At 37.4% G+C, this 23,222-nt stretch overlaps 1 protein-coding gene across 4 annotated transcripts in view; it reads right to left on the reverse strand.

Moving 5' to 3' along the window:
• Nucleotides 1-4,576: 4,576 nt before the first annotated feature.
• LOC116158927 (abhydrolase domain-containing protein 2) overlaps nucleotides 4,577-23,222 on the reverse strand; it is a 33,310-nt gene continuing 14,664 nt past the window's right edge. For 2 of the 4 annotated variants that reach the window (XM_031471796.1, XM_031471798.1), the window contains exons 2-7: nucleotides 14,112-14,284; nucleotides 8,462-8,605; nucleotides 8,056-8,223; nucleotides 7,819-8,005; nucleotides 7,425-7,774; nucleotides 4,577-6,418 (exon numbers count right to left, since the gene is read on the reverse strand). In XM_031471796.1, coding sequence (XP_031327656.1) covers nucleotides 6,240-6,418; nucleotides 7,425-7,774; nucleotides 7,819-8,005; nucleotides 8,056-8,223; nucleotides 8,462-8,605; nucleotides 14,112-14,284 — 1,201 coding nt within the window. In that variant the 3' untranslated portion in view covers nucleotides 4,577-6,239. Of the gene's footprint in view, nucleotides 6,419-7,424; nucleotides 7,775-7,818; nucleotides 8,006-8,055; nucleotides 8,224-8,461; nucleotides 8,606-14,111; nucleotides 14,285-20,431; nucleotides 20,451-23,222 lie in introns of those variants that run through there. The other 2 variants (XM_031471799.1, XM_031471797.1) reach the window with 2 other exon arrangements.

Raw genomic sequence — 23,222 nt, forward strand, 5'->3', positions numbered from 1 at the left:
TTTTCTTTTTCGGTGCATACTTATATTATACCCACATTTTGGTGGATTTCGCTGAAAACCTTCCACAAGATAGTACTTAATTTTTGGGGCACTTCTCATTGCTCGATCTTCTATTGGCGACACGAAAAAGAGAGACAGCGATTCGAGATTTACGAAACGTTAAACCGCGTGACAAAATTCGCAACGGAAGGTAAAAGGCGCCCGAAGTTGCCTACCTCTCGAAGACGCGCGCGCGCCTTGCATAAGGTCGTTAATTTCGCCCCTAGGACAAAAAACAAAATTCCGCAAGAGTTGTGCGCCTTTACATCTTTCCGACGACACCAATTTGAAAAGAATCGGACCAAAACTGTAGTAGAAGATAGGAAAAAACTGAAAAACCTTCACGTTAGTAAACTACACTCGAGGATGATGACCAGATGTCGCTAACCCCACATCATGTAGCCCTTTCCCTAAGGTTGACAAATTCCACGGCCTTGCTGATACACGTACAGTCGTACACCCGTTGCCTTCTACAAGAGTTCTTCTACGAGCTCACATTTGCTGCCAGCCAGCCAGCCGGCCAGCCACCCAGCCAAAGTGAGATTAATTTTTACAAATAAATTTGCAAAAATGCACTAAAAATCCATACAACTGCAGCATACCGAACGTCGAACGATCCTCGAGATATACACACATTTTTACAATACACCTTAAGCACAGTGCCTTAAAGGGCTGATTCTGTCCCACCAGATCAGCATAGCTTGTAAAACAAACTATTGGAGGTCCGTATATGTTAAATTTCATTTACGTATCTTAAAATATATACTAATTTGAGATTGCGCATGCGCAAAACACATTTTTAGCGCATTTTCCAACAAAGTTGGGTGCGAGCTATTGCAGCCACTTTCTCTGTCCGTCCGTCTGTCCGAGGCCTTAACGTCTCCTACAGTTTTCAAGATATTAAGTACATTCAGTAGCGTATAGCTCTAGCATCTGAGCCAAGGAAAATCTTGACAATTAAATTGCGCATGCCCAGACTGCGCAGTCAACTTCCTTATTTATTAATACATTTTGTTGAAATTTTAACCACAGATACTTCTGGTGAAGACAAACATATCGCATATAGTAAAAATCAGATGTGCGCATACGCAATGGTAACTTTCTTATTTATGGATATTTCTTTGAAATTTTAACTAAAGTTGCTTTTAGTGTAAGCAAACGTATCGAATTTTGCAAACATCAGATTGTTCTTTGTAACAAGAATTATAAAAAAAACCTTCTTTGGAGGGTTGGGCAGTTTTTGGGCAGTAACTTTTTGGCCCGTTAGTCGACGTAGCCGAAAAACACTAGCGACCTTTCTTACATCTGGAACACAATTTTCAAAGCGATCGGACTTTTCTACACAAAGTTAACGTGCACAACGGACAAACAGACGGGCAGACAGACAGACGGGCGGACGGACGGACAGCAATATAAAATTATAAACGATCTCGAGGATCGTTAATAAGAAAATGAGGCAAATTCTCGAATCTCAATTTTCATTTTTAATTTTTTAGAATAGGCGTCGATTTTTATGAGATGTTCGCTTCGATCCGGAGAAAATGGCCTCTGGGATAATTCATTAAGCGGCTGGGGCGCGTGTTAATAGAGGTACGCGCACGTTTGTAGACATTCTCAGCTCTCAGACGGTTCAACGGAACGGTAGGGCTCGAGCCTTCTAAATGTTAGCGTGCAAGCGACCGTGCGGAGGACTGAACACTGAGGTGCAGTGTTGATAATACTGCTCCTCGGATATCGGGGGACCTCTGAGTTGTGGCCCCTAAGGAAACGAGTTGGCAGCCAAGTCCTGGGCAAGTGCGCCCGGGGAGACCGCATTTCTGCACTACTCGAGAAAAGTGTATGGACCGGACCATAATCTTAACAAACCCTTTCTGGGCTCCACGTCCAAAGGACCGGGACCTCAAAAGGGGTGCGATAACCGGACAGGCGCCCCGAAGGAGGAGACGGCTCCAATGCAGAGCCTTATATTCAAGTGGACCAGTTTCTGTCCGCAAGAAGAATAGGACTGGCGCACAGAAGGCGATGGCCAGAAAGCACCGGCTCGAGGGTAAAACTTTGCGGATGCATCACGAACCTATGGGCAAGCCGCGGCGCCGGTGCTCAGGGTGGCCATTGTTTCTATTAGTTGGGAGGACCGTCCCTCTGATTAGGCCCTGGGATGGTGTTTCTCAGAAAGTTCAGATGCACGTCCCTAAGGCAACCAAAGTAATGCCTGTGTTATATACGGGCTCTCAGATGACACGCCATCATCTTGAAGCGTGTCCAGAAGCAAAATTCCGGTTTCAGGACGAGTCTATAGAGGACGTTCTTCCGCATGGAGGATCCTCCTCGCATTTGGTATCGATGAGGCATCTCATCGGGGACTCCAGCTGTAGAACTTTCAAATGCACGTGGGGTCTCGCACGTCACAAGAGGGCTCAATCCCTCGTTGCGAACCTCGAAGGGGCGTGGTAATTAGTACCGGCGACCTCAGTGGTCGAAAAAGATGTCGACGATCTTTTGGCTCGTGTGGCGGTTCTTGGCTCCGACCGAACCGTCGGCATCACTTGGAGAGGGGGAAACCTAGTACATCAGTGATGGACGAGGTAACCTTATTAAGGAGCAGTTTGCAACAAAGTAAGGGGGCGACCTGTCTGAGGCCATCAACTTGCTGTAAAGCAGACAAGCGTATGCCTGACATTTACAGGGGACCCATAAGAGGTCGGGGCCAGGTAAACTCTCTTTATTACAAGAGGGACAGCCAACAGAACCCTATGACTTACATGTCGATAGACGAATGGAGTGCACGGACCTCTTTTTTTAAGATGTCCGTGATCGAGTCTTATCCTATTAACTAATGGCTGATTTTTGTTTCAGTGATCCCGTAGCGCTAAAAGATGAGAAAAGACGGAGGAGGTGGTGATCTGCTCATTTCTCCCATACGACTCGGACAAGGCGCCACCTACCAGGGAGCTGGATGAGTTGATAAGTACTGTCGAAATGATGGGCTCCCTCTTGTGGTTGGCTGTAATGTTAACGCACACCATGCTGCGTGGGGCAGCACGGACACTTGCAAACAACTGATTTGAATGTTTTTATACCAGGGAGTAGCTCCTACCTTCGTCTCATCGCGGAGGCAGGTCAGGTTGGACTCCTTTTCAATAGCTCACTTGATCACAAGTGGGAGGGTGTCTAGTGCGGACCACAAGCACATTCTTTTACAACTTTACCTGGCATCCCACTGTGAACCATGTAGGTTTTGGAATCCCTGATCCACTGACTGGGAGTGCTATGTGGCGAAACCCTCAGAGCGGACGGATTGGCCAACTTTGCTCTGTAGGAAAGCAAAGCAGAGCAGGTGGAAGAGTCGGCCTGCATTAGTAAGCGACCCAACAACAGCGTCATATGAGGACACCTGTAAACTGCGGACTTTTCGAGGATCGAAGAAAACACCTTGGTGGAACTCAGATCCTGAAAAGGTTCGTAGGCTCATTAATAGGACCATGCGCACTAAGCTGCCGGCAGACTGGTAAGATCTAAGATCGCTCAGCGCAGGTATAAGGACCATATTCGGAGGTCTAAACGAGGATCATGAAGGACCTTGTGTGGTAAAATCAAAAGTCTTCCTGAAATTCAAACACTTCGGAAAATCCTTTTGAAAGACTTGGGGCAAAAAGTAGAGGCACTGAGGCTTCCATGTGGTAGATGTAAGTCTACCGCGGATGAAACTCTCACATGTCTCCTGGAAACACTTTCCAGGCTCTGGAGACTACATAATTTTGTACCCACCAAAAGGAGCTCTTACCCGAATCAGTGTAAGGCCGTACGACTGGAAAGTAGGTCCATGGATTGTTACCGAGGGATCTCTGAAATGGGTCTGCGACTGTCTGTTGGGAAGTACCTACTTCAACTCCAAAAATTTTTTCTTCAATTTTTTAATTAAAAAATAATGCCTCACATCTATATGTTTGGTTCGTGCGTGGTAGACTCCATTAGTAGCTAGGTTCTGGGCTCCTTGGTTGTCCACATGCATACCATAGGTCTTTTACAAAAAAACCCTTCACTAAGCTTCCATAATCATAAAGCTAATTCTTGGGTTGCCTTAGTCCATGCATGTACTCACTTTCAGTTCTAGGAAGGGCCACAGTGATTTGCCGATAGGTTCCCCCATGAAACATTTTTTAAGAAAACATAACCGGCGATTGCGACCTGTTGGCCCAACCAGCATCTGCATAACTAATCACCTGGCTTCTCCATTTTCCATCGAACTCCTATTTATACTGAATTGTACCCCTCAAGTACCTCATGATGCGTTTTGTTACAGTCCAGTGTGTTAGCCATGGATTTTGTGTATACCTGCTTACATTGTTGACTGCAAGATATCCGGTCTTGACACTTGTGCAGCAAACAAGCTTCCTGGTACGACACACTTCACATATGAAGCATTTCCTTCGCATCTTGAGCGCACTCATCGAGGTTTTCAAAGTAAGGTAAGTTGATTTTCTGTCATACATTGTTCATGAGCCATCACAGCCTCTTTGTGAGTGTAAGAAAAATAAAATTTTTATAGTGCTTTATTGTAAATTCCCATTTGAAAAAAATTATAATATGCCGATTACACTAGTATCACAAAGTAAGTATGTATAATCAAAAGCTTCAGAGAAAGGTGAATTAACAAGTAACAATAAATATTTTAAAAAAATAATATAATACTTGGCATTGCACTTCAAAATCAATACCATACCCTGCATCTTTAATGTACACTTACCAACACGAATCGTCCCTTCTTCAATCATTCGGCTATTAACAATAAGCAACTACTAATTAATTAAATATGAACAAAACATGTTACAAGTCATTTACCTACTTATACTTAAAAATACAAAATTGCAACAATGTTTTATAATTGTTATACAGACCGGTGTGTCTTATAGAAAACGTTTATAAAGTAGTAAATATTTCATATCAAACATTATAGTTTCTATTGGCAAAATATCACATTGTGAACAATATGATTATAGCTAATCACAAATTTTCGAATTTTTCTAGTGTGATTGTAAACTGTAAAAAATTTGAGTACTTCAATGCCCACCAAACTTTCATTTAACATTTTTAAAGCAAAACGACACTGAAACAACTTGCTCTTTTTCCTCAACGTTTGTAGTATTTTGTAAGCTAGTGAGCTTTCCAGATAATATTTCAGCAAAAAATATAAACACTAGAGTTTAATAACTTTAAATGACTCACTAGTGACTAGAGAGTTGTGTAGCATCCAAAAGTTATCTAAAAGGTGGGTTTATGGTACCCTAATTTATTAAAACTAAAAAAGTATAACATTTACATAAGATTACTTATAAAGTTATGTTTTGTATTACTACACGAAATTACTAAAAAAAATAACAAAAATAATTGTACGAAGCATGTAAGCTATTATGAGTTCTTCTAAAAAAAAAATTTTTTTTACTTATAACTTTACGCTACTTTTCAGGAATAAATCCTTTAGGCTTCGTATATGTTAAACAAACATTTTAAAACAGTTATAACGCACACTTTTTGGATACTCTACTAAGTCATATTTTGCACATTCACCCCACAGGAACATTAAATGGGTAAGATCGCCCTGCATATTATTTTTTCTTCCAAAATATAATTCATTTTCTTTCATGAAAATACCCAATTTTTTCGACAGCACCATTATTAGTTGAAGTTTGTGCTTGTTTTGCACTATTACATTATTGTCACAGTTGTAGATTGAGTAGTTTACATTGTATCCAAAATATAATTTTTATAATTCATAAGATCATATTGGCACCCTACACGTGCTAATGTACCTATACTGTGCTATTCAATTAGTGAATGATATGATAGCAGATACTGTCAAAATTTATGATTCCATGAATAGCGAGGAATTTTTTCTGTAACTAAATTAACCATTGTTTAGAATATTTTTTAATTTCTCCACATATTAATACCATTAATAAGTTAAGTTGTTTTGCAATTTAAGCCAAGGTGAAATTTTGATAAACTTGCTAATAAGCCATTTTTAAAAATAAAGTACCCAAATTATTTACATAATTAACGAACTTTTAATACGATCATACAACAAATTCTTGCAAAAAACCGCAACTCTGTGTAATTTAGTTAGAACGCAGCATATAATCATACAAAACAGCGACAACTCATCAATATTTCTACAGTTACAGCGAACCCAACTGTGAGGATTAAAATGTTTGCGCTGTTTTTTTAAGTGACAGATTATGTTTAAACACAAGACCTCCCATCAGAGCAACTAGTGCCCTATCCAGCCAAGTCACAGGATTAGGATAAATGAGACCACCTTCGTAAAATCCTAGATGTCCTCCGTGTGCTACTTCTAGATATAACGTTTCTGGTCGTTCCGCTGCAAATAAATATTAATTTAGAACATTTTCAAGTGCCAACAGCGCACAAACACTCATTTACAAAAATTGGAGATTAACTTTTTGTCGAAAAAATTGACATGGTGGTGAAGAAAACGCACCATTTATATATATTATAAATATTGTTTTAGATGAGGCTCATTGCTAAAGTCGAGGGGGTTTTACAAAAAGCAAACTTGACAGTGGCGAATCACTTCATACATTTTATAGTGCTCTGGTGAAACTAAGATCAAAATTAACTGACAGATTAGGAACTTTTATTGTATTTTTAACCGACCGTGTACCATTTTATTTCATATTCAAATAGTCACATATGAGAAGTCGACTTGCTTTGATACACATCTAAAATATAGGATCGGAAATTGAAGGTAGTTTGACGGAAATAATCAATCGTAAAATGTCGAACGCGAGGATTATTATAACATGATTCATTACGTTTCAAACTGTTATATTTACTGTATTGCAATTACAATAATCAATAACACATGAAAATATGCACACATGGCTGGATGAGGCATACAACTGCAATAGCATATTGGGGAAATCTCACAGACATAAAATTAATGATTCCAAAGTACCTGAGAGGACCTATCAAAGCTTCCAGGGTGTCAAGTACGTTTCGGAGCAATACAAACCGTGTTTCATTAATGTATCAGAAACGTCTATGTACATTTCTGAAATGGCTCACCTGCACGTGTTTGGAACCGGCGTTTTGTAGTACATGTTATGTACATGACACATCTCTGGACGCCTTCGCAGTTGGGAGATATCAATTACATCACTAAGAACTCTCCATGTTTTCTGGGGAGTTAAATTACAGATTGGATGTATGACAAGTGGAAAACATAGAACATTTGTAACTTAGGGAGTTTCTGCTTCTTTTTATGTATCAATGATTATTATAAGTGCAATACTTTATAGCAAATACAACATTTTGAAACCCGATCATTTTATACTCACCCTGTACAATTTAAAAATAATACTTACACACAAAATTTTTGATGGGCTCTAACAGTGGCTCTGGAACAATAGGATCATCTCTCGCATTGATGAAAATCATAGGCGAAGCGATGTTTTGCAAATAATTTATGCTCGAACTCCACGAGTATAGTTCTGTGAGAGATTCAAAATTCGAAATTTTTCTTGTATACGCATCATCCAACTCCGGCAAGGTGGCGGCTGATATTATTTCGTGCTCATTTAATTTGTGGTAATTTTTTACTTCTTCCGTAAGTAAAACGTGCCTATGTTTCAAAATGATATTTTTCATGTTTTCGGTCATCACGTACAAATAGAATCGACGGAAATTTTGCCAATTTAACATCCATTTCGTTCCTCTGCAAAAAAAAATAACTACATTTTCTTGCGAAATCTCACTTACTCTAAGGCACAATAACCCTGACAGACTGATATTGCTCCTATAATCTGCGTGGGTCTAACACGGTCTGTTTCTCCCATATATTTGGTAATTAAATTTCCTCCTAAACTAAATCCTATACAAATAATTTTGGTGTTTGGATATTTCTCTACTAAAGCAGTCATCATTTCATTATAATCGTTGGTATTTCCTGAAAGGATATGAATTAGAACTTTGCCTTTAGTAATTTTTTTACTTTACCATAACTAAAAATTCGAGGCGATGTTACTGGAACGCTTTTCAGTACACCCACGTGATTTAAAACGGCACATCTGTATCCATGATATTGTGCCCAATGGACGAAAGTGCGAATATAGACACTTTCTGAAGAATTTGCAATTCCAGGACAAATGGCCACGGTTATATCATCTGCAAATCAGTTCATACATTTTACTATCACATTATTCTAACAAACATTGTATGGATTTGGGATTGGAGGGTTATGTGGTCCAATGCTGATCGGATCGAAAATAGTACTCCACCCAACAACTATGTAACATTGGGCCAACTGTAAAAGCGCAATATGCCTGAATGATATAACATATATTTATAGCAAAAGCACAGGCGCATAAGGAGAACAAGCCATAAGCTAATTGCGAAAACACACCTTTTGTTAGTTTTTGTAGAAACGACGCCATAGGTTTGTTCCCTGTTTTAACATTTGTCGTTTTGGGAAGCAAGGAATATAACAGTAAGAAGAAGGAGCCTAATCCGGAAATGGCTGTGTTACCAAGTGGAGCGTCATAGAATTCTGCAAAATAAGTAGAATCGAGGGGAGGGGGTTAGTAAAATCAAAAATTATGCGCGCGGAGAGGTTTTGAATATTTTAGTATCCAAAATTATTTAACCATGCGCGTTACGTACGTATCAGCAATAAAGTGCTACAAACGTAGTTTTTTGCAACGTCTCAGTGCTAAGATCTTAAACTTCAAATAAAATAAGTAAGTTTACGCAGATGTAAAGTAAGTAGGCTAACAATACACCCTATTTTGATGTTTGAGATATTAGCATTTGGAACCCATAGAAAAATGTGAAAAATATAGATATTACTACAATGGGTCACTGATAAGGAAATAGTTATTTGTACAACCAGTTTTGAAAATAATACTTTTTTTCATGAATTTGCAGTGTGATTAATGAGGGCGAAATGCGCTGAAATCCCTTCGATTTCACACGAGGACTTTGATAATTTTTTCCTGATTGAATGATATTGCCTTAGTTACAATATGTCATAACACAGTAATATTTCCCAAGGGAAAATACATTTCTGATTACGAGAGCGGCTAATTCGAAATTCCACTCTATTGGCATGGAAATGCAACTTGTAGTTTGTTAATTATAATCACTGTCTTTAGAAATAAAATGAATTTGATTGAAAAATATAATAGACCGCCCGTGCAATGGTTTGTTGCAGAACCATAAGAAAAGTTACTTTTACATTTACAGAAAAATGTTTTAGTTCGGCTCCAGATGACAGTATGTACGTAAAAGTTGAAGTAACATTACCTAGCCAACCTTTAAAGCACTAGTGTTTTAAACGACCGACTTCGCACGTTTAAAAAAATGGTTATAACAGCGAAATCGTTAAGTTAATGTTATATGTTACATAAAAAATAAGTACTAACTACTACATATTCCAGTAAGTACTTATTAATTCTTCAATAAAATCAGGGGTGTTCAATACGCCACTGCTTTGCTCCTACATTTCTTTCGATGGTTTTTCAGGTAAAGGAATTATGATCCAAGGAACCTTAGACGCCCCACCCTGTATATGTAAAATGCAAAAGAGACTAGCAAAATGGGATACTTAATCTGGTAAAATTAATACAATTTACATTATTTGCTTGGATATTTGGCCAAAACTTAATTCCAATTTCAAATAATTGAGGGTAACCGGACCCCAAATTTCGCAAAGACCACGTTTTCGGTAAGAGAGTACTAAAAAAAGTACAAATTTCGGTAGCCATAACTTTTTTAATAAGTTCACATTCTTAAATTACGCCCCAAATTATTATGTACGTATTCAATTCAATCAATAGAAAATTGTTTCATCACACATTTTTTTTCACAAACGAAATCGCGGCAATACCATTTTCTTTAACAAATTTTGCTTTTTCGGCTACGAATTTACCAGTACTGCCCCTTCATACAGTCAAGTGTATGTAGGCACGACACAGAAACATTAGGAGAATTTATTGGACATATAAACCGTATAACATACCGCTCCCTTAAAAAACTCGTTTATATTAAGATGCAGAAGGAACTGCGTATAACATCGAAGTAGGAATTTCTGAAAGTGAAATATTTTCAAATATGAATTACTGAATCATCCTTTTTAATTATTTTTTTGGCCGGCGCCAATACCTAGGCATTTATTTATTACTGTTAAGAAATAACAAATGTAGAAGCGTTGAGTGAAAGAACGGTAGAAGCAATAAAAAATATCCTCTCGAACGGAACTTCATTCATAAATTACTATACAGGGTGTGAAACACGAGTGTGTAAAAATAATGGGCAACTTTGGGCAGTTAGGTACCTACGTCATTCCCGATGTTGTAACGATATTTCAAACATTCCCGCTTCAAGATGACCATTACCGAATACAAAGTTGGGGACGGATTTCAACTCTTTCGACAATGCCGTGGTAAAACGTATTTCTTGAAGAGATTTGGGTCAGTATTGTTTTGTGTTTTGTTAAGTGCACTCGTTTATTTTGGATTAATCTACATTACTAAGGTGAGTGCTTCTTCTTGCATAATTATTCCATGAATGTAATTAGAAATTTTGTTTATGACGGGACTAAGGCACTCTCGCCAGAGCTGGGTACTGCTCGCGAGCGTTTCGCTCGAAAAAGCGCTTCAGGCGGAAAAAGCGCTGCTCGTGAGCACTCTTCGGAGAGGCCGCTTGGTGCTCGATACTCGAGCGGTTACTTAAAGTGCTCGGCGCTCGAGCGCTTTTTTCTGCCCGCGAACGGTTTTTCTGCTCGCGAGCGCTTTTTCCGTTCCGAAGCGCTTTTTCCATTCCGGAGCGTTTTTTTCGCTCGTGAGCGCTTTTAACCGCTCTCAAGTGCTTAAGTGATTAAGCGCCGCTCGCGAGCGTTTTTTCCGCTCACGAGCACTTTTCCCGAGCACTCGCGATAAACCGCTCGAGCACTTGTGAGTGCTCGGAACTCGCAAGCGGTTTCGCTTTGCAAAACAGCTCGATGCTCGCGAGCATTTTTGAGACAATTAGAGCGCTCGCCGCGGTTTTTAAGAACGCTCGACCTAGCTCTCGATACCTACCTGTTGTAGTAAGCAGTTATTTCGCCAGCAACACAAAACTAACGATTGTTTCCATAATTATGTAGAAATTATATTACAGGAAATGAGGAGAGAGTTACGCAACTTCGGTAATTTGATTATCACTTCATAAAAGCACATACCTGATATAAAAGTAATGGAAGGTCAATGGCTGTAGCTATTTGCTAATTAACGTCAATATTTCTCGGACGTTAAGGATCCCAGTTTAGATATAAAAAATCAATGAGCAAAGGTGAACAAACCCTCTTTAAAAAATGCACTGTAGTAAATTACACAATTGTAGGAAAGGATTTCTGCAACTCCCAACATTCCGAACTTGAGGTTAACCAAAGTGTAGTTTATCTTTGCGTTAGCGAGCGGAATGTTGTAAGGGCAAATGTTAATAAATGAAGTTTACGAGACATAAATTTTAATCTCCAAACCCAAACATCGCAGGGCGAGCCTTTATGCACTGGCGCATTGTATTTGTAGTTTCAAAGCAATTTTTTAGTTTCATGCCACAGACCAGAAAAGAAATTCTCCAATTTTAGCGATACCAAAACTGCCCTTTAGCTTAACTGCAGTATCATAATCCTCCAGATCGTTTATAATTTTGTATTGCCGCCGGTCTGTCCGTGTGCACGATACCTTTGTGTAGAAACGTCCGATCGCTTTGAATTGATACACAAAGAAAGCTCGCTATTGATTTTCGGCTACGTAGACTGAAGGGCCAAAAAGTTACAGCCCAAACGTCCAAAAAAGGGGTTCTTTTATCATTCTTGTTGCGAAGAACATATGAATGCCCGGTTTTCTGTGATAGTAATTTAGTAAATATTCCTTACACCTCAGGCAACTATGATGAATTAAAAAAAATTGCAACGTTTGTATTTGCGCAATCTCAATTTCTTTATTTGTTAAGATATTTAAAGAAAATTTTGTATGTAGGTACTTCGAATAAAAGTAAAACTAATTCAGATTCAAAAAATTTGTTTACAAGCTATTGCTGATCTGGTGGAACAGAATCAGCCCCTTAAGATTTGTAGTAAAAATGATGTATGTATATGAAGATCTCGAGATCGTTCGGTATTCAGCTGTATCCGATTTTCCAAAGTTAATTTTCTCTAAAAATGAAGCTTTTTAAAGAGGGTTGCTACATCTTCGCAAAGGTTTTTTTTTGCATAATTTGTCATGTAAAATACAGCCGACACTTGCGTATTTCGGTATCCAAAGGTTATAGATCTCGACACCACGTAGAAAGTTACGTTTTATCTAACTAATAAGCGCTTTACACTTTCTCTGTCCGCCCGTCTGTCCGAGGCCTCAAAGGCAATGACCGGAATTAAATCAAACACATTCATTAGATATGTCGTAAGAAGTGCTAATACAAGTGCCATCATGAGAGGACAATCGCCGCCCAGTGTCACATAGGCGTCATGTACTCTTTTTGAGTCACACTGAAAATGATAAAATCAAAATTTGAAAATATTCTCTCGCTTATGAGATACAAATCAAAAAATTGTCAGCTAGAAAGTGATCCGACTCTTTATTATTATATTGAAAAGATTCAAATGACTTAAAAACAACAAAAAATTTAAAAGAAAATTTTAATTTAAAAAAAATATTAAAACCTTTTGTGAATTATTATATGATACGAAATTTAATATACTATCTTTGTAGATTAAAATATACGGAGTATTCCACTAAAAAAAATGAGGTTAGATCCGAACTTTTTTACCTGAGCCCGTATACTTATTTTGAACAGTAGATTATTCAGCAATCACACTTGTGTAATACAATTTTTCTGTATCTCTTTTAACTAAGAAAATCAATGGCCATGCTGAAATTGTAAATTTTATGACTTCCCCATTTTCAAATTTTCATTTTACCATTTCAAGTATGACCCAAAAAGAACCCATGACGTCCATACAACTTGTTTGATAACACTAAAATTACGGATATGCTCTATAAAGTGCCGAATATAATTACAAGTTTTAAATTGAATAATTTGAACCGAGGTTTGAACATAATAAATTAACGAACCTCATAATCTCAATAACACATTTACACATACATATCTATATAGAGTAGAGCAACCAATGTAAGTTTATATTAGTATACAGGGAGATTACCAGCTCCGAACGAACAAATGACCTTCAGGTAGGTGTTTACCTATTATAAGCTCCTCTTTACTACAAAAAATGTGCTAAAAACAAGTGCACAATGAATTATGGCAAGAGGTCTGGAAATTTCTACACCGTCGGAGTTTCTAGCATTCAACCGGTATTTAAGTGGAATAATAATTAATGACCAACAATAACTAAGTACATATTTAATAAATCAATGTAAATAAGTTCATTGTAAGAATACTTAGGTTACACGTCTCGTAATTAAAGTTCTGAGAATAATAACGTACTCATTTAACTTTTAAGTAGTAATTAATTTGCATTTTCAACATCAATTATCTCAGTACTAGAATGTAACAAAAAAGTTCTTGAAATTGATTTCATTTTGATATCCTCAATAGGCCAATATAATAATAAAGTGGGATTTTTATCGGGGTTTAATTATTTGTATCTAATTGCGACCATGAATTACCGATATGACAGCGAAATCAGAATTTATCATCAGCAGGAAATCTACATCGTTATTGTTTGATACAAACCATTACCCAGTCCTATATACATCTGATGAGATACAAACAGTAGAATGCAACACAGATGTTACAGAACAAATGCAACTTATGAAGGTTACCGGCGTAATTGATATAATTAACGGATTAACGGATGTGCACAACGGGGAATTATTTCTGATAGTTCAACAGGGTTAACCGGGTTGGTAGAAATTGAAACATTTGTGGCAACCGTAGCAAAGTCTACCAATCCGATTAATTCAATTTAATTATTCATACTTTTACATAAAATTTGTTGCGAGAAATGATGTCTAAATTCTATGGTGACTGTCAACCCCATAAATACATACCTTCGTATAGATTTTCCACGGGTTGGTAAACATCATACGTAAGAGTGGTTCCATCGCGCAGTAAAAGATAAACTCTTTCTCCTATCGGCCAACGACAATGCAGCCTCCCAATAAGACTATGTAGAATTGTTTGCATATGGCCACTAAATCCCCATAGTCGTGTAGGAATGTATCTGAAAGAAATAAAGTATGCACATTGGACCAAAGAACAGCAAAAACAGTTTCGGATTTATCTTTCATTTATTACATTTACATTTTTTGGGACCGGCACGTAAAAAGGCGAATATTAATTGCAGCTACTAGTGCGTCACGAAGCCAGGGGGAGGGGCTCCTCCTGCAGTCTCTACATTGGTCATCTGCCCATAGCCCGCTCTCGCCTTCTTATGTGCCGGTACCACTATATTTATATTTAAGTGTATTAATTTATTAATTGAACAGGGAGTGAATTGGATACAGAGTCTATAACGATCCATACAGGATTTAACTATTCTTAGACACTTTTAATTTTTTGTCGTTATCAACTTAGTACGTGTATAGGACCTTTATATTGATATCTCCGAGATGTTTAGCTCGTGGCAGTCCGCTTTCAAGATATTAAAGTTTTAGGAATATAGATATAGAAGTTGTACAGTAGAAATATCGAGTATATTCGACTGGACGATATTATTCGATTATATTGCAGTTTAAACTCAATGTTTAGTCACGTTCCAACAGATTCATGTCACTCAGAAATGACTCTTGATTCCAGTGAAATTTTGAATTGTATCCAAAAAAGTAGCTTTTTTGTATAATTTCCAGAAGACGCGCTACTATAACCGATATTTTTCAGAAACTGCCAAAATTATAACTCTATATTATTATATTTATTTATTATAGCGATCATTATATCGATTATAGTCGATAGTCTTATAATATCGCTATTCAATAGTTATTTACATAAAAGTCAGGAAAATGACACATTACTGGCGACGAAATATTGAAGTACGAGGCCCCAATGCGGCTGAGTACTTTCATTTCCGAATCAGGTGTCATTTTACTGACGAGTTTTGTATTCAATTTTACCCGAAATCGTATTTTAATATAAAATTTTAATTTCTATATACTTTTGATTAATGTCAATCTGTCAGTGATGACAGAAGTCATTATAGACATTTAGCAATGTCACAGATACGACCGGTAAAGTGACAAGCGGCAGGAAAAGTAGTCTGCTATACTTCTAAGAAAATCTAAAAAATTTCCTGACAGAACGTACGCCTCAAAATGAAGGTTTCAGAACTATTTTGGGTAAAATATTTTTCCGATATAGCCCAGCACTACATCCGAGGCTTCTTTTCGGAGCCGAGTTCGGATCTATATGCATTTGAATTTGTCTTTAGCGATGGATCCATCTAGTGGGATTCTCTCAGAGACCCTCCACTTTGCAGATCGTTCACATTTTATGTTGTGATTTCACCGACGGTAAGCTCGCTCTCGATTCTGGACGACTGGTTGGGCTCTTTTGTACAAATACCACAATTGTACCAAATTTAAACTAAATTGCTCAAAGTTACCTATAACGTTTGCATCATAAATAAAGCAGGCGACGTATTACCTGCCTTTGACAGTATTTATCGATTTGAAGATATAATTCAGATAACGTATCGATTTTGATTTTGACGGGATATTTAAAATTGACACTTATTCTGAGCACAACGTTCCCAATTTTTCTCATCATAAATTTGCCCAAAGTAAGTTTTGGATATACCAATACACATTATTTATTTACCACATAATAAATAACAGGTCCTTATACAGGCAAGGGAAAAAAGTTCCATTTTCTACAAACTCAACCATTTCTTACTATTTCACTTCTTGACAATCATTACGTTTGTAAATTACGTAAAACTTTGTTAATTATTATTCTTAACTTTCATTCAAATAAAAACATTATAAATAAAGAAATCCATTATTGATCTCCCCAAATAAGAGATGGATCCAGTTCTAAATTACAAATAAATGAAAACAAACTTAAATATTTACGCGGACATGGACCAACCGACCCTTACATAATTGTATGTCTGCTATCTTATCTTCCTAGTACCCAGCTATACAAGGTTCACCGTGTCAAAATAAAAATATATTCGAGCAATGACCGATGTTTTCATTTTCATTATATTTCACGTGCTGTTGTGGCAATTGTGAGGTCTTCTTGCAATCTTACATTGACACGAACTGTCGCACTCTTAAGCTTAAGAGTGCCAAAGTACTACCTAATTTTTGGTTACAATATATAGGGTCACTACAAAAGATGGAACTACTTTTACGCTCAAACCGTCATGAAAATCAAAATTAGAACACTTCCATTTGAAATTATTTCCTTACCTAAACAAGTGTTGTTAAATGAGAAAAAATAAGCTTTCTGATGACGTATCACATGACCGAGTAACTACAGCGCATTTTCCATGAATTGAACAGTGCTTTCCAAAAGGCGATAGCTCTGTGCGTTAGTTTTTCTTTACTAGAGGCATGTATGGTTTAAATTTCAAAGAAATATCTCCATAAATAAAAAAAAGTTGGCATTGCGCAGTTCGCGCATGAGCACATTTAATTTGTGCTATAGGTGTGCGATGTTTGTTTTTGGTTAAACTTTAGAGGGAGATCTTCATAAGTAAAAAAGTTGACATTTTTAAGTCTGCGCATGAGCGCATTTGATTTTGATCTCCATAAATAAGAAAATTAACATTACGTGCGCAGTTTAATAGTCAAGATTTTCCTTGGCTCAGGTGCCAGAGCTATACGCTAACGGATGCAAAAAGCACGAACTAAATATCTTGAAAACTGTAGGAGTGGTTAAGGCCCCGTACAGAGAAAGTGGCTGCAATAGCGTTGGAAAATGCGCTAAAATTCAAGATGGCGGTCGCACTAAAAAATCATTTGTCAAAAAATTCTTTTTTAACCTCTTTCGGGGAACACGCTCAGAGAAATGTTCCAGTATCGCACACTGCCCCCCCCCCCCCCCGTGGTACAACTAGAGAACTACACTCTGTATTGTCCCGTGCATTCAGGCGGCGGAACAATTCCACGGTGGCCACGGCTGCGCGGCACGACTCGCTTCCAGAGTGCGCCAACTTCATGCAAAGTAATGAGGTTGATTTTTCGAGACGCTGGCGCTCCCTGTGCGGGGTAATTATCAGTGAATCATTCTATAGCGCGTTCGCACCTCCAAATGCAGTATGGTGCTTATGGACATACAGTACATGCTTGCCAAACGTGACAATGACAGCACATGGAGATTATGTTTTGTTTTAATACTTCCATTTAATCATGTCAATTTGACATCAATGCGTTAGAAACAAGGATAGTATTATCGAAGAATGACGCAAACTAGTAAAAGAGGCAATTAGTCCATAAGACCCCATACTGCATCTGGAGGTGCGAACGCGCTATAGGAAAAAGTTGTACTTGATATTGTCGCCGTGCAAGAAATAGATGATCGATTAATTTGAATTAATAATCGGTAAACTGGTTGTGATCACTTTTTAAATAAAAAATATTTTGAAGTTTTCTATCGACTGGGAACTTAAAATTCCAAAAAGACTAGTAGTTTTTAATTCCATACTTTTAAAGTTTAACCCCACGCACGGATTCATCGCATCTCCAATTTCAATTTTCCCTTTGTAAGTACCCTCTTCCGTGTTCCGTCATCTTGAGATATTCGCATTTGACGACGATGAACGCAATTCTAAAACTTTTTTTCACATGCATCCGGATTGATGGATGCACAACAAGTTTTCAAAAAGTTTTTGTACTTTGCTCAACTAGAAAGCATAAGCTACAATATGAAATCCGCAATCGAGCAGCGGCTGTCCGCTAAAAATGCGTTTGGAATCGATTCTAAATGGACGTACACCATTCAATTTATATGACCTTCGTGTCATCGTTCACTCATTTGTTATTTACGCCGTAATAAGACTGCATTTTATGTCGCGACAATCAAGTCGTACTATTGATTTTTCCCGCAGTTTCCACTATTTAAGAAAATTAATGTATCTTTACCACAGAATAAATAAAAAAGCGACACTTGTCTATTTTTAAAATGTAGACCGGGGGATAATGACAGATTTTCGGACGTGATTTCTTACAGTATGCCTCTTGGAGGATATTGAGGTGTGGATATTCTAACGTTAATAACACAACTATGAATGAATCACTCCGTGTTCTTCATATAATATGCCGTCATTTTCTTCAGTATGCTACGAAGCTCTGGATAGGACACATAGGAAATTATTTTGTAAATTACAGTTGTAACTGGGAATTATATATACTACCATTGTTTAATAAAGTATTTAAACAATGATACTACCTAAATACATCTATATAAAGTGAAAAACAAAGGGACATACTGTATCAATACACGAAAATTTGTTTAACAATTTTGCAACTTCTGTTGCGTATGCCTGCACGTTTTACCATTGAATTTTACTGTCCCACTCGTTATGCCAATAGAGCATATATATCATACGTTATCATAAACTGCATGGGAACGTAATGGCATTACTTAATTAAGTAATTAATTAAGTTAATTAACTTTTATATATGAAGAACACGGAGTAATTCATTCATAGTTGTGTTATTAACGTTAGAATATCCACACCTCAATATACTCCAAGATGCATACTGTAAGAAATCACGTCCGGAAATCTGTCATTATCCCCCGGTCTATTGATAAAAGGGGTGGTTATTCACAATGGCCCATATGCATAAAATGAAGCATATGCTTATACTTGAAAAATTCAAAGTAAATACTCGTAAGTGCCCCTTCACACTGCACCGCTGCACTCCGTCCCGTTCTGCTGCTCAGGTCCCTTTTATTCATATGGGCATTGAATAATATTATTATTCAATGATATGGGCCAAAGTGTATAAAAAGCATCGTTGAAAATAGTTATTTATATAACAAGAGCGCGAAGTTCAATTTCGCGCATTGAGACTGAAGGTATTTTGACGAGGCGAAGCCGAGTCAAAATATCAGTCAAATGACTTCGCGCTAGCGTTATATACAATATTTTTTCTACAACTGAACCGATTGTTAATTAAATTTGCTGTTTAAGTTCAACTTTGTCACGTGCGCGAGATACTTTTTTTCACTGTTGACGATTTCGCGCACGTTGTCAAGAGCAACCTTACTTATTAATTAACCTTTTGAAAATCTAGTACATCGCGTTTCGAAATCCGCCAGAAAATGACAGGTTTTTTTGACAGTTGTAGAAAAAACATTTATTTATGAATTTCTCTATTTTTCGATACGAAATGTAGAAATTACTACAAAAAAAGGCCTTTGCGCACCGGGCCTTTTACGTACACATCGCCGATAATATGTTCATTGGCCAGCTCTATTCAAAACGATCATGAAAGTGAATAAATGTTACTTTTAACAATGACTTTTTTATATCTATTGCTGTGGATGCAAGAAACACTATAATTTAAGAATGTTGTACATTTTCTTTTAGAATTATTTATTTTTAATTACTTATTGATTACTTTTTTAGTATTTTAACTACATACACATCTAGAGAGAATTTCTATTACACACAAATCTCAAATGTGACATATCTGTGGTAATCCCTACAATATTTCACGGCCACCTGTTCCATAGGAACCAAGAGTTTTTAGTGTTTATTAAACAAACACCAGTAAAATTTCCATTATGTAAGCTCTATTAAAACAAAATGGTAGGCATTCAACCATTCAAATAAGCGTGAACAGGTGAAGGTTAAGGTTTAATGTTAGATCATCACTTAGTAATCGTATATAAAAATCCACTCAAGTCTCGCTACCGCTACCTACAACACGATCATAAAATTGAGATTGGATTACGTAATACAGATCTACAAGTATACTATTCTAGTTTCGGAATTTGGTAAAAATTAGAGACCAGAATCCCCCAAAGCATAGGGATCACTTATAAATATTTCTTAATGAAGTAGACAAAATAAACCTTAAAACATGTTGGTCCATTAAATAAAACTGTTTGATACTAGCAAGATTTACACAAATGGCTATTTTTAATTGACCTTTTGATTTTCACGAGAAGAGAATTGGAAGATTTATAATTTGAGAATAATTTTCATAAACTTTTGGACGTTTAATTTTTTTGTTTAAAACAGCAACGGTAACATGAATATGCAAACTGCAAGCAATTTTAAAAATTAATGCCAAAAGTTATCACGTGTAAGTATTACAAGTTGTATTGGAATTGACGTTTCCGAGAATCAGGTTATTTTTAGACTTTATGCATTCACTGTAGAAATAAAGTTAAAACAAATTATTTTTTATTATACCTGAATCACAATCGCCGTTTTGAACACTCAAATGCGTACGAAATCGGACCTTTAAAAGACTAGTGCTTTAAAGTAATTTTACTTCAAATATGAGGATGAACTAAAATCTTAGGTCACTTTCTGTAAATCCTTTGTTTGAAGTTTTCCCAACCGCGTGTAAGTTTTCTTTGGCAATAGGCTTTACTGGATGTTGTAGGTAGTAACTTTTCTTCTGCTTCTGCAACAAATCACTGATGTACGGTCCATTATATTTTTCAATCAAATTCATTTTATTTCTAAGGGCGGTGATTTTAATAAACAAAGTTCATTTCGAGTAAGCCGACCACTTAATTAGAAATGTATATGGGGTATATGCGTGCGAACCGCCACATCGGTATGCATACTATACAAATAAATCCCGCATCCGTACCGCTCCCGCGCACGTATGTCCGCGTTGGTTTGGGGGGCCTTACCAATTCACGAACTCCGATCTACAAATTTGATCAAGAATCCACCTGCAAAATTTCATCGTTCATTTGTTTTCGAGATATAGTGCTAACTGAAGAACAGAGAGACATCGCAAAATTATGAACTCGCTAGGAGGTCGTTAATAAAGACAATTGTCCTGAAAATTTCATCAAAATTGATCAAAGTACACTCTTCAGCTATGTCTGCGAACTACTGGACAAGTTTTCAGCGTGCCTCGAATACCTACCCAAAAATATCTAGCAGCTCTATGAACAGTCTCACCGAGGTCGCTCAACTGGACTACTGAATAGCCATTCCCCTAAATAAGTCCCATGGAATGAAGTGACGAGCGCTGCAGAAACTTGGATTTCGTCTTTTGATTGACAATACGCTTGCTCAAAAGTTTAATGGTGCCACGGTAGACATTATGCGGACTTAGTTTTAATTAGGAGTATTTGAACGTCGGCGTCGGAGTACTCGGAGTACGTACGTTGTAACTAATTTACTGTCGCGTACCCTAATTTTATTGATCGCAAGATTTTAATTCTATTCCACGAGTGGAAAGGCTATTTATGCTGTTTTAGCGAATTTTTTCAAATTTATTTGTAAAAAGGTAGCTTTTAATCTCACTTGGGCCGGCTGGCTGGCAGCAAATGCGGGCCCGTAGAAGAACGCTTCTAGAAAAACGAGGATTGTACATGTACCTATCGGGGCTATTTTAGCGGCGAGGCTATATGATGTGGGGTCGGCGACATCTAGGCGCCATCCCCGAGCGTGTTATACTAACGTGGTGATTTTTCAGTTTTTTTTCCATCTTCTTCTACAGTTTTGGTAAGATTGTTTTCAAATTGGTGTCGTTCGAAAAATCTTGTAAACCGCGCACAACTCTTACGTGACGGAAATTTTTTTTTTCCTAAGGGCGAAATTAGCCACCGTTTGCAAGGCGCGTGTCTTCGAGGGGTAGTCGACTTCGAGCGCCCAAAAAGTATTTTCCGCTATTTGTTACGCGGTTTAAGTTTCTTAAAGCTCGAATCGCCTTTCTTACTCGTGTCAACCTATGAGAAGTGCCCCAAAAAGTAGTACTATTTTGAGGAGGATTTTTAGCGAAATCCATCAAATTGCGAATTGCGGGTGAACGGAACGTCGGAAGTAGGTACCGACAAAGGGAATGTGGTAGCCCCCGACAAGTTCTTACTGATGGTAGAATCAAAGCTACAAACGCGAATTGCGAGTGAACGGGACGTCGGTAGCAGGTACCGACAAAGGGAATGCGGTTGCCCCGAACAAGATCTTATTGATGGTGGAGTCAAAAGGGGTTAATATAATACTGATCTGCCACACAAAAATGCGCTGAAGTTCCTTCGATCTCACACGAAGACTTTCTCACCAAACATACTTTTCCAATCGACCATTAGGATCTGTTCCACTAATCAACTAGCTTTCTTCAACCGATCAAATCAACAGAATAACTCAAATCCGCGTGGGCCCAAAATTCAGCAAACTCGGCATTTCTCATGCGAAGTAACTAGCTTGACAATGACTGCGAAATAACAAAAAACTCTCCTGTAATTTGAACTAAAACTTCATACGCAAATGCACAGTCAGAACTATTCGTCCACAAAATTAAAAAAAACTAATCATACCCTTCCCATTTTTTGTATTTTTGAAGTTCAGAGTTAAGAAGTTAAGGGAGCACAAAATATTTAAATTTCGCCGTTTGTAACGTTGAAACGTATAACTACAACCAAAGTTTAAAAATTAATCCTTGCGGGCCTTCCAAGGTTCCATAACAATCCGATACATGTTCACCAATTTGGAGAAGTTGAAAGCAATTTGTAACTTCCTTGCCCTTCTTCTTACAGAGCCATATAAAGAGTATAGTCATATAGCTTGTAAATCCGGAGGGCTCACCAACATATAGGTATTTCAACCCTAAGGTGAAATCAATCTGATAGCACTCTGGCACCTTCCCTTGCAAGAACAAAAAGAAATTTTTCCTGTATATCATGGGCCCCCAAACACCAGTACTTATTGTTTTCTCAATAGTGTCTGCATTTGAAATTATCATGTTTTGGTTAGTGTTCTCTTCCGCAATCTAGACAGCGCAAGTAATAGCATAGTGTAAGAATAGCTTACACTATGGTAATAGTGCCGCGTCGTACAGAAATAACCATGTGTTAATAATGCATTTCTAATTTTGTATTTGAAATTCTTTGGCAGAAAATGAACCAGTGCAATGTACCCAATGAACAATTACATTTTGGGGAATTTTTTTTTGTTTGACTTGTTGAGTGCGTGGTACTGCATTCAATTGGGATATATAGATAACACATCAAATTGCCAT

This window comes from Photinus pyralis, unplaced genomic scaffold (genome assembly GCF_008802855.1).
Source record: "Photinus pyralis isolate 1611_PpyrPB1 unplaced genomic scaffold, Ppyr1.3 Ppyr1.4_LG1, whole genome shotgun sequence".
Taxonomy (NCBI): domain Eukaryota; kingdom Metazoa; phylum Arthropoda; class Insecta; order Coleoptera; family Lampyridae; genus Photinus; species Photinus pyralis.